The sequence below is a fragment of the Prionailurus viverrinus genome, chromosome D4, assembly GCF_022837055.1.
Source record: "Prionailurus viverrinus isolate Anna chromosome D4, UM_Priviv_1.0, whole genome shotgun sequence".
Classification (NCBI taxonomy): Eukaryota; Metazoa; Chordata; class Mammalia; order Carnivora; family Felidae; genus Prionailurus; species Prionailurus viverrinus.
The window spans coordinates 43788009-43800698 of NC_062573.1; the positions used below are offsets into that span (position 1 = coordinate 43788009).

General features: G+C 40.8%; 1 protein-coding gene across 4 annotated transcripts in view; it reads left to right on the forward strand.

Annotated features, from left to right (window-relative positions):
• SLC24A2 (solute carrier family 24 member 2) overlaps positions 1-11820 on the forward strand; it is a 245654-nt gene extending 233834 nt beyond the window's left edge. For all 4 annotated transcript variants that reach the window (XM_047831485.1, XM_047831486.1, XM_047831484.1 and 1 more), the window contains 2 exons: positions 5517-5683; positions 9874-11820. In XM_047831485.1, the coding sequence (XP_047687441.1) occupies positions 5517-5683; positions 9874-10123 (417 nt within the window). In that variant the 3' untranslated portion in view covers positions 10124-11820. The remainder of the gene's footprint in view (positions 1-5516; positions 5684-9873) is intronic.
• Positions 11821-12690: the final 870 nt, after the last annotated feature.

A 12690-nucleotide genomic window follows, 5' to 3' on the forward strand; every position in this document is an offset into this window, starting at 1 on the left:
TACTTGTTAGCATAAATTAAATATAGCAATTTGAAATAAGGAAACGTGAGAACATACATGGATATATCAAAAATGGTGCTAAAATAATTGTTCTTTGATATGCCAGAATAAATGAGCTTAGACCTTTACCTCACACCGTACTCAAAAGTTAACTCAAAGCGGATCATCATTCTACGTGCAAGTGCCAAAACTATCAAATGTCTAGAAGAAAGCAGAAAATCTACATGACCATGGGTTAGACAAAGAGTTCTGTGATATAATGCCCAAACATCCATAAAAGAAAAATCTAGTTAGTTAGACTTCATCAAAAGTAAAATTTATGCTTTTCAGAAAATACCACTTAAGTAATTAAAAGGCAAACCCCAGACAGAGAGAAAATATTTACAAATTATATACATCTGATAAAGCACTTGTATCCAGGATATATAAAAGTCTCTTAAAGCTCCATAATAGAAAGGCAGGGGGCATCTGGCTGGCTCATTGGCAGAGCATACAACTCTTGATCTCAGGGTCATGAGTTCAAGCCCCACATTGGGCATGGAGCCTACTAAAAAAAAAAGAAAGAAAGGCAAGCATCTACAGGCATCCTAATGTTTAAGATGGTCAAAACATTTGAAAGATATTTCATCAAAGAAGATATGCAAATGGATAATAAGCATAAGAAAACATGCTCGACATCATTATTCATTAGGGAAATGCAAATCAACACCACAAGGAGATGCTGCTTCACTCTCACCTAGGGTAGACATAATCAAAGAGACAGATAATAACAAGTATTGGAGATGATGTATAGAAATTGGGACCCTTATATATTGATGGCAAGAAGGTAAAATAATGCAGCCACTTTAGAAAACAGTTTGGCAGGCCACAAAATGTTACACATAGAGTCATCATATGATCCAGTGGTTTCACTCCCTCTGTACCCAAGAGAAATGAAAACATCTACACAAAAATCTATATACACTTTTACAACAGCATTATTCATAATTGCCAAAAAGTGGAAACAACCCAAATGTCCATCAACTGATGAACGAATACAAAAAATGTGGCCTATCCACACAATAGAACACTCTTCCACAATAAAAAGGGATGAGGCATTAATACGTGCCACATGTGAATGAACCTCTAAAATATTATGCTAAATGAAAAACAATGGTCACAAAAGAGCACATGTTGTATGATTCCATTTATATGAAATGTATGAAAAGATCATATGTTGTGTAATTCCATTTATATGAAATAGGCAAATCTATAGAGACAGAAAGTAGTTAATGGTTGCCTAGGGTTGGGGAGGTTGGAGGGAAATGGGTACGCTAATGGGTACGGGGTTTCTTCCTGGGATGATGAGAAAGTTCTAATTTTAAATTATGGTGATAGCTATTCAAGTCTATAAATATACTAGGATATTGAATACACACTTCAAGTAGATGAGTTTTAAGTTATGTGAATTACATCTCAATAGAGTTATCTAGAAATAAACACAAGATACCACTTCACAATCATTAGGATGGCTATAATTAAAAACACAGACATATGTTGATGAGGACGTGGAGAAATAGGACTTCCAACTCCCGCTATCAGCACAGAGCTTGCTTGGGATTCTCTCCCTCTCTCTACCCCTCCCCCACTCGCATCTGCACTCTCTCTCTCAAAATAAATAAATAAACTTAAAAAAAACTCACAGAACTCTTCTTAAAGGGTGAGTTTTACTGAATGTAAAATTAGACTTTACTATATGTAAATTACACCTCAATTTAAAAAAAAAAAAAAAAAAAGAACATACAACATCATTGAAAAAAATCTGCTGGAAATGTCAGCTAATATACCCACTATTTATTCCTACAAGATATTTTATATTATTCCTACCTTAGTTATTTTATGATGTTTGACTTCAGATTATTCTTCCAGGATATTTCCAAAACATTGTTGATCCTCAAAGAAGTTCTACGTGGCCCAAAGTCATGATTTTCCGCATTCTTTGAAAGTCATTTGCCACCAAAACTGCATAGAAATCTTTGTAGAAGATGAGCCTCAGCCTCCAGATTTCCAGGCTAGAAGGACTCTTTGCCATTTATAACATGTAATGGCTTTTCATTCTGTAACTATTTTCATTCTTTAATGTACTGATAAAAGAGTGGTTTTTATTCTCTCTTGTTTTCTGGATATTTCATCTTTTTCTAACTTTTTAATGATTATCTTAATTCCATACTCTTGCTTCCTTTTCATTCTTGTAGAAAAATGCAAACACAATGCCTAGAATAGTGTTACCAAAAGGGCCCAGAAATATAAAGTGCATAAAGAGAAACCTTACTTTCTAGTAATGAATGAGAAGTTTCTCTGTCTTTTCTCCTATAGAAATGCTTTTCTCTTTTAAGACATCCAGACATCTGATCAAAATAGCACATTCTGTTCTAAGAAGTTTGGCTCTAATTCTGCTGTTTGTACAAAATTTTTTGAGCTATAAAAGCCATAAAGATAACAAATACACCATTTGGTGCTCAACTATTTTGTTATCCACAGCCTTACCAACAATAAATGCTACTTAATATCTTTATTTAGCTACTGTTTGGACAAAAATAAATGCCCCTTACATTAAATGCTTTATGCATATTTCCCCTTAGTTTTCGTTACTTTTTATTCTTTTTGTATCATGAAATTAGTAAATGTCCTGAGTGATGAAAACGTGGTTAAAATCCATCCTGCATCTAATAGGAGAAGTTAATTCTAAGAGTCAATACGACCCTGTGTCTCATTTAGCCAATGTGACATTGGCTCCTGAAACCAAGATAAGGAACTACATCATGCCATGTTCAGAGCAACACTGGATTTGGATTCTGAGTGGCCCCATCGTTTATTTCAATTGGAAAACAAAGGAATTCCCAAGAGACTGCTGATGTCCTTTCTAGCTCTAAACTTCTCTGATGATGCCAATTTGATCAGTGCTGTCCCATCTACGCACCACACCTATCATCCTGCGTCTTGCTCATGGAAAACCAAAGTCAGTGAAATGTTCTTAAAATGTGCCTATGAAGACGCGTTGCCAGACAGCAAAAGTGTTTCTACAGCCATGCAGATTCATCAAGAGTGTGACGTACAATAAAAAGTCTTCATTATTCTCATGATTTCCCACATTATGGACTGATGCCTACTAAACCAGCTTCTGTCTGAAGAGCCCAGAGCCAGAGCCTAATGGCTGCAGGCTGATAAGTTGGAAAGGGAGAGGAGTAGTGCCTGAGTTATCATAGCTGATAGTTACTGAATATTTACTTGATACCTGACCCTTGCCATTTGCTCTGTATGCATCATCACATATAATCATCACAACGACTCTGAGGGTTGGATGTTATAATCCCCATTCTACACGTGAGAAAAACCGAGGCTCAGGAAAGTTGGCTACCACGTACTAGGAGCGGCAGGCTAGGATTTGCACCCATGTGTCCCTCTATCCATCCAAGCCATCACTCTTAACCACACTACCATACCACCCCTCTGCAGTTTCTGCATTTTTTCTGCCTGTGGAGTCATTCAAACTTCAAATATAAACGTTGCTTTAAAATAGCCACTGCTTTAGAACTCCCTCAGAGAATCACCCTGTTTATTGGGGGTGACAACCATTGACTCAGCATCTTCACAGTCTTTGAAAATGTTTCACTCAAGATCTAACTCAAAAAATAGGTCAGCAAGGAGAGTTTTGCTCAAATAGGGCACTCCTGTGTAGAACTCTTATTTAATTTTTTTCTAGGAGAATCAGCAGAAAACACGCTAGGGAAATCACCTAAGTACGTAGATGGATTTATTTATTCAGCAAATAGGTATTGAGAGACTACTAAATACAGGCTATGTTCTGTGGATTAAGGAGACCATAGTGATCAAAGTAGGAATTCTGCTTGCATGGAACCTCCTTTCTGATGGAGAGCGGTGAATCTTTGCTCTGTGAGGTCAGGATAAACTAGTTCAGCTAGCCAGGCTCTAGAGCAGGCGTGACCACCAACACAAAAATAGCTCCCAACTATGCTTTTAAGTTCATGGAAACTAAGCTATTACTTACAAATCACAAAAGGTATTTTGAAATGAGTATATCCTAGGGGCGCCTGGCTAGCTCAGTCAAAAGAGTATGCAACCCTTGATCTCGGGGTCATGAGTTCAAGCCCCATGTTGGATGTAGAGATTATTTGAATAAAACTTTTAAAAAAGAAAGAAAGGGTCACCTGGGTGGTTCAGTCGGTTAAACGTCCAACTTCCGCTCAGGTCATGATCTCAAAGTTCATGGGTTTGAGCCCCACGTCACGCTCTGTGCTGACAGCCTGGAGCCTGCTTCAGATTCTGTGTCTCCCTCTCTCTCTGCCCCTCCCCTGCTCGTGCTCTGTCTTTTCCTCTCTCTCAAAAATAAATAATAAACATTAAAAAAATTTTTTTTTAAAGAAATAAATAAATTTATTCTAGTCCCTAAAAACCCTTATTCTTGCATGCTACTCTGGCCTTCTGCATTTTTTTTCAAAAAATGATGAATGTCATAGAGTAGGCCATTGAAAACCAAACTGAAGGTACTATCTTAAAAGTTTCAGAACTGCAGTTCACCAACTCCAGAAAATATATAGAGCTTTTAAAAGTCCCGGGAAGACAAAAAAATTTGCTCAAGAGGATGTAGGAGCCTCCATCTGAGACTGGACCAACTGTCCAAAATAGACTTCATCAGTGTTAAAAGGCAAAGACCAAAATAAAACATAATAACCATCCCCCATCATTTTTCAGTAATGATGTACTATTTGCAAAGGGATTTTCCACAAATGATCACTTAGTCCTCCCAACCACTTTGTAAGGTAGGTACTATCATCCCCGCTTTAAGCATAAGAAAGCAAGGATTGAAGACATTATACAATTGGTTAAGTTAATGATGGGTTAAATTCTTAACAAATGCCAGAGCCGGGTCTTGGACTTCTGATTCTGTAACTGATGGTTTCTCCACAGTTGCCTTCCTGATTTACAGTTGTGTGTTACCAAGCCCAAAACACCCCAAATCAAGTTTCCCATGGAAGTAATAGTCTGAAAGTGTTCAAGAGTGGGTTACAGACACTAGGAGATGTCAAAGAAAAATGGGAACCCTGGATGTCAGTCCTTAACCTTCAGTTGTTAATCCAAAGGCAAATCGCTACAGGATTTGGTACCATTGTCAGCCCCTGGCCTCTGGAGCCAATGGCCGGTTGGCTTTTATAACTCTCTTCTGCCTCCCTTGCACAGAATTATTAGATACCATATAATGACTGCACTCAAGCCCTCTATAGCTCTTTCTTGAGATTATGTGTTTAACCCTGGTGTGAAAATTCCTGATCTCTTGGGTCTAAATATGATTAAAGTGTGAACTCCTCTATGGCAGTGATTGTGGCTTACTCTTTTTTATCATCTCATCACTCTGCACAGCATGGATAGGAATTCATCAGAAGGGAGTTGCACTGAAATGTGGGTTTGATGGTTTGGTGACTTCAGACACTCACATGTGTCCCTGCCATTACATTTAGGTTGGCGAGACAATTGGCATTAGTGAAGAGATTATGGGCCTGACCATCTTGGCTGCTGGAACCTCCATCCCTGATCTTATCACCAGTGTCATAGTGGCCCGGAAGGGGCTTGGGGACATGGCTGTGTCCAGCTCTGTTGGAAGCAACATTTTTGACATCACTGTAGGGTGAGTAGAGATAGTTTTATGAAGGTGCACACACCAGCTCTATTGCTGTCTTTGTTCTCTGAGAGGCTGTGGAGATAAAACCGGGATCTTTGAGCCCAAAACTCACTAATACCAGTAGAAAGTAATGGGAGTACCATTCAAGTTCGCTAACTCCATTTTCAATTTTCAGAGACCTTAATGAAGAATAAGTTATCCCTAGATAGGCAGAAACACACGCCAAGTACAAAGTGGATGTTGTAAGAAATACTTTAAGAATTTTGCTTATATAACAGCGTTGGCTACAAGTTATGAATATTCAGCATTCAGGTATGATGGAGATAGTTTTACTACATTTTTTCCCATATCCTAATTCTAATTAAAGTCCCCACCAGCCTCGGATGAGATTTGGATTATAAAACAGATTGGAACAAGCAAAAATATCCCATCTCCTTCTTTGGAAAATGCTGGCAGGTTTGGCGTTATCATTTATGTATGCTGCTGATAAAGAGATTCTAAGTTTTTTGAAAGTCAGAAGATGAGATCTGTTCTTACGGTTAAGCAAATGGTAGTTCTCAATATGAATAATCTCTAAAGCGGATCAGATTGGGGTGGGATGCTCTTATCTCTGTCATGTCATGTAACTTGTCAGAAGTAAAAGCAGTCTGATGCATAACCCTGAATGAGAGAGAACCCCTGAGAAGGTAAGACATTGGGGTGTTTTCCTTATGTTCCCAGAACTGGGCTCTTGACACTTGAATTTAGAAACTCACTAAAATGGAATCTTTTGTTTCATTGAACGTCTTGAATATCGTTCTCTCTTGTATCTTTGCATTACCCGTGTTTTTCACTCAGTGTCTACTTTGTGCACTATAAGTACATTTTTATCCACTTAAGCCAGACAATGATCCTGTGACATATGTATGATGATCCCCCATTTTTCAGGCCAGGCAGCTGAAAAGCACAGAGTTCACAAAGCTAGTAAGTGAGACAGCTGGGATTTGGACAATGTGTCTCTCAGCCACAACACTGTCTGCATTAAACCCTGCCCTGAGCTCCCCCTGTCTTAACCACCTTTGAATTCCAAAGGTGCCCTCTGCTGCCATTATTTCCTTCCTTTGCAGGCCCCTCTCACATGAGATTTGTCCCTGCTTGTCTGCCTGGAAAACTCCAACTTATCCTACCAATGTCAACTCAAATCTCAGCTTTCCTCATTCCCTTGGGCCTGACCAGGGGGCTCCTGCTCCTGTGTACTCTCTGAACATCGTACTCTTGTCATGGTCACGTTTATCAGTCTGCCCACTAGACTGTGAACTGCTCAAGAGCAACAGCTCCCCAGAGTCTAATACGATGCCTAATGCATGGTGGTGCCTTGACAGACGTTTGCAGACTGAATGAATGAATGTGTGACGAATGCCTTAAAAGGTGTATGTTTTAAAGGAAGGGCGTCTCTAGTAGAAAGTGTTTCTTAGTTCCACTGCTTACACACTTAGACTAGTTTTCTTGGTCAGTCTCTTCTAAGAAGGAAGATAAGATGTGCTATAGTACAAAGGGAGAAAATCTTACAAGTAGGGAAAAATTATAGGACGTTTTTGTCATGTTTTTGAAAAATAAGTAGTCTAGGGAATTGCAAGATGTTTTTTGTTCACTGTTCTTAAATTGGATATATAGTAACAGGTTAGATGAAGGTTTCAAGATACCCCCTAACCCTACTACCCAGAAGCAACATTTAATTTTTGTATGTTCTCTTCCAAATATTTCACAAAGTTTTCCAAGTCAATATTCAGTTTTGTCCTTTTGGAGGGCTTTTGTTTTTCTATTCCAAAGCCGTTTATGCCTGGCACAAAGTAGGCATCTATTATTCAATTAGTAAATCAGCTATTTTTCTAGGTTCTTTTATAACCCTCATAAATAACATTTTATCACTTCAGAATATTTCATCTTGTTGGTTTTCAGTTTAGCCATTATTTTTTTGTTTTTTCCAATTTTCTGCTATGATGGGTGTTTCCATGAAGACCTTTATGCGGAAAATATCTTTTAGCTATTTTTATTAGGATAAACTCCTTCAAGAAATATTAATGAATTAAAGATTATGAGCATTTTAATGGCTGTTGATGTATATTTTTTAAAAAGTCCTTTCTCAAGACTTTATACCAATTTATGAACTTGTTAGCAATATATTGAATATAAAAGGTATTTCATAGTCTTATTGGCATTTTCTCTATGCTTATAATATTAATATACACTCATGGTAAAGGACTGAGTAAATACATATAGAGCATAAATAAAAATCAGTGATCATTCACCACCCTGCTTTAGTTCATATATAGTTTACATTGCTGAAAATGCATTGCCATTTTATGTGCATCCTTCATTTTAAGCGTAGAATCATATCTTGAGTATTTGCCTACATCATTATAAGCGTATGATTTTTAATGGCTACATAACATTAACTTGGCTTAATAGTCCGCTATTTAACTAGTTTTTTGTTATTGGAGATTAAATTTTTCACTCCTCAAAACAACACTGAAATGATCATTTTTCTGCATGAAGTTATATCTGCCTTTCCAATATTTCTTACGCTTGATCCCTGGCGATAGAATCTATAGGTCAAAAGGCATGAACAAAATGTAATTTTTTACTACAAAGGGCTTCTACCTGTTTGTAGTGCCATCAAGCACAACTTCACGGGAACTGGGTTTGTATGTGTGCATGTCTCGCTTAATAAGAATACGATGGCTTTGGTCTTTCTCTTCCTAAGAGAATGCAGGGGTGGAAGAAGCGCTCCCCAGGACAAGTCCCTAGTGGGGGTTTTCATTTTTGAGCACTCCACCCAACACACACACCCCCACTCCCACTTTTCCTGACTTTCCATCACTGACGGGAGGTTGCCAGGGCTGCCCCCTCCTGCTGAAAGCTGGAACTGCACCATGTTCCCTGAGCTGGCCTGTGGAGCCCCTCCCCTTCTGACATCTTCGTAAAGTGAGCACCTCCAAACCAGGCGGTAGTGGGCAAACCACCTGTACTGACTACTGTGGGGCGTTGTATCGATCACTTCCCCTTGGCCCAGGTTAACATATGTACCCAGATGGGGGCCTGCGTGCGCCAGGCCCTGGGTATTCAAAGTTACACAACTCGTGGGCTCTGCCTTCACATGCTCTCTCCAACTGAGGAGACCAGATGTGTAAACTCACTACCCCTTTCATCTCATTATTTCTCTCAAGATATCTTCTTTTCCTTTGGAGAACGTTGTGTTTCACCTCTTCTTCCATATCCCTGAGGTCAGGCCAAAACTGAATCTCCCTTAGCCAAAGGCTAAGGCTCTGCAGCAGCCTCACCCAGCTGGGTGGCTGGGTCCTTGTTTCCCCAGCCAACGTTCCATCATTAGGCTCAATGGATAAAACTGCGTCTCACTCGGCCACCTGGAGAGGCCCAGGCAACATGAGTCCCATGTTTTCGGCCATTTTTCTCTTGCTCAGAGTCCTAACTCACTCTCAGGGATGCATCTGGCCATTAGCTTTTCTGATGTCTTCCAGAGTTGCCACTCTGGATAGAAAACAAAAGATGTTACCAGATTTTTAAAAGTCAAATGCCAAAGGAGAAACCAGCTTTTTAAAAATCACATCACAAATGTAAGAAACCGTCTTCCTCAAATATTTCAGGAAGACCACTTCTTAGTGAAACGGTTGTCCCATCTTTTCCAGAATAAACCTCAGACAGCTATATTGTATCATGTATCATTTTTCACTTGCGTTAGATCAGTTGAGTCAGTGCTATTCTCTGTCTCCATTCCTAAAAATAATGTTGCCATTTTCACCACTGATGTCTATGCCTTTTCTCCATTTGTATTTTCCTTCTCCTGCCCTGTACAGATCTTCCAGTCCACCTTTTCGGGGGCTGAGAGCAATTTGAACCTAACTAGGAAAGAAGCACCCAATTATTTCAGATCACATCCAGAAATCACCCGCAGTGGTCACAGCTCCGAGCTTACTCAGCTATAGAACAAATTCCCTCTTCTCCCTAATTCAGTCAGGAAGTAGATACAGGTTTCTGAAGTTCACGTGACTTCCTTATGTGATTTCCTGGGCCAACCGCACGCAAGGCATAGTGAACCCAAAAAGACACCCTTTTCAGATTATGGATTCCAGGAAGCTGATGCTGTGTCCTGTGCCTTCTTCAACGTGTCTGACTGCTACCCCCGTCTTTCCTCACAGGCTTCCACTGCCCTGGCTCCTATATACCATCATTCACAGGTTCCAACCAGTGGCTGTCAGCAGCAATGGCCTCTTCTGTGCCATTGTCCTCCTCTTCATCATGCTGCTCTTCGTCATCCTCTCCATTGCCCTCTGCAAATGGCGGATGAACAAAGTGCTGGGCTTCATCATGTTCGGCCTCTACTTTGTGTTCCTGGTGGTCAGCGTCCTCCTAGAAGACAGAATTCTTGTGTGCCCTGTTTCCATCTAGTAGGAAAAGCCATATCCTGAACCAACAGCGTGGATGGCCCCTCCCTGCCCTGGGTTCTAGGCTCCTTGACCTCTCCAGAAGAGGCAGCTGGCACACAGCCGTGGGCCTTTCAGAGCGTCCCTCCCTAGCGGATTTGAGGATGGATGGATTTACGCTGGGCCCACTCATTTCACGAGCTGCTGCCAACCTTGCCTACTGAAACAGCTCCACACAAGAACCGTCCATTTTGGGGCTTCTCTCCGATTCACCACTGACAGGTACTCCTCGCTGGTCGGAGGTACATTCATTGTAATGATGCAAACAATGACAGAGGCTCTCTCTATATACACATACAAAATATACAAATTATAAATAGATGCACATGAACATACCCCCGCCTGCTCCTGTATTATACCTCTCCTTTCATACCTATAGAGTCATACATACCTGTATACAAACACAAAGAAATAAAAATTTTATATATATATATATAAATTTTATATATATATATAAAATCATCACATATATATATATATAAATACAAATGCATCTTTTCAGGGATAGCTCTAGTATATTTATAACACCTATTTGAAGAGGGGCATCAACCTTCAGTCTGAGCTTTACCTCTTAAGTACACAAGAGGTAAACCAATAGAATCATTGCTGTGACCTTCAGCCTACCTTGGACTTATTGGGATCCTGCCGGGCAACGTGGATGTTTTAGAGGAATATGTTGCAGGAGGGAGGGCTTGGTGGAGAGGGTCTGTAGGGACCCTGAGCTGAGACTTCCAAAACATTCCCACCAGCCAAACAGTGAAGACTATTTGCCCACCCCTGCTGGGCACGCTGACCAAAACCCATGGGGCCACTTGGGACAGACAGAGGTAAAACCCAGACTGGGTGGATATTGCTTTGGAGGCAGGGGAGAGGTTACCAGGGTTGGGGTTTTTTGGATTTTTTTATATATATTGCCCCAGCATGCAAGTAGAAAATGTAACTGCAAACCAAATTAGTGCTCTCCTAGGACAACGAGACTATATAAACTGAACCTATATTGTTCTAATGCATGTCCCATTATCATCAAAAGGGAGGGGGCAGATTTAACTGTGATTGTCATTTAGGTGTATTTTGATGCTAAGGGCTCATATATCATCAAAATGCCTGCCAAGAGAGCCTGGGACAGGTGATAAGAAATATCATCCAGTAGAGGGGCTCAATGGAACTTGCCACCTAATGGGAATATAAGGGCATGGTTCTTTAAAGCATCTTCCAGTGCGGTTCACAAAGGGCTTCAGTGTCTAAAGAAATTATTATTCCTGCAATAGAAATAATCTAATCTATAGTTCTTGGGTTGAAGCAGCTTAGAGATGTTTGGAAAGGCATCTGTGCACCCCGTGCACTGAGGAAGGTTTCTGAGGCCTATGTTTAGCGGTGCCAGGATGAGGGGGTGGGTAGAGCCCAGGCAAAACCTGTGTTTCTCCCTCCATCGAGACCCTACGTGGGACTCTTGCTGGCTTAGAGAGTCCACTGAAGACGTCTTCACGCTGGCCTCAAGCCAATCACTCCAAGGTTTTGATCTCCTGATTTTGCCAGCATTCACGCGACATTTTCATTTCGTTCACTCCATGCCCCCACATTCTGTTTGATACCTTGTATGATTTCTCAGATCTGTGTCAATAGAAAATAAAACCGTCAGGGGGAAGAAAAGGCAAACTGAAATCGATGAGAAAATATAGATTTTCATGTCTCCAAGTCATGCTTTCCTTATAATCAGTTGAAAAAGGAAGTAGAGGATGGCCCATTATTCTGTACCCACCTTCCATCTCAGCTGGGACACACTACACACGACATGTGTTCTTGTCTCCGGTTTACCGTGTCCCTGATACCTGCTATGATCCTGTCGTGAGCACATACCTCCTAACACAGGGAGACAGGATGCAGAAAGAACTCACAACCAAATAGAGAGGAAGGGAGACCTGACAGCCCCAGATCAGGCTCAGTATTCCTTCCACAGAACCCCAGCTCACTCCACAGAGCGTGGCAGTAACAGGCAGTGTCCCTCATTGCTCTTCGCCCCCAAGCGAAAAGCACTTCTGAGTGGAAGCTCACGTGGGAAAAACAAGAAATCAAGATGGCTGCCACACAGGAGGCGAGACTTCGAGTCTCTCCAACTTTGCCAAGTCAGGTGTTCAGTTGTGTCAGAAAAACCTGCGTCTCCTTCATCAAGGGCAGGATGTTGTATTGAGGCAAGAATTTGTGCTATTTCCTTAGGGTGAAAGAGAATGGGTGAGTGAACTTCTTGTTGAAAACGGTGGTTGGTTTCCCTGTGCATTACTTGAAGGGGAGCAAACTGGGTCCTTGCGTGAGTTACGTTTTATTGGCTGGTCTGTTATTCAAAAGAAGGTTTGAGTAGGGGACTGTAACTCAACTGCACATAAACTGTGTGAAACGAAAAAGGACAAGGGAGACCCACCACGGCCCTGTTCTTGGCCGGCACTTACTAATGTCCCCTGCCCCCTCACTCCCTCCCATTCATTCCCAGCTCACAGTGAAGACCCATCCAGGCAGCCACAGAGCATTTTACTCGTA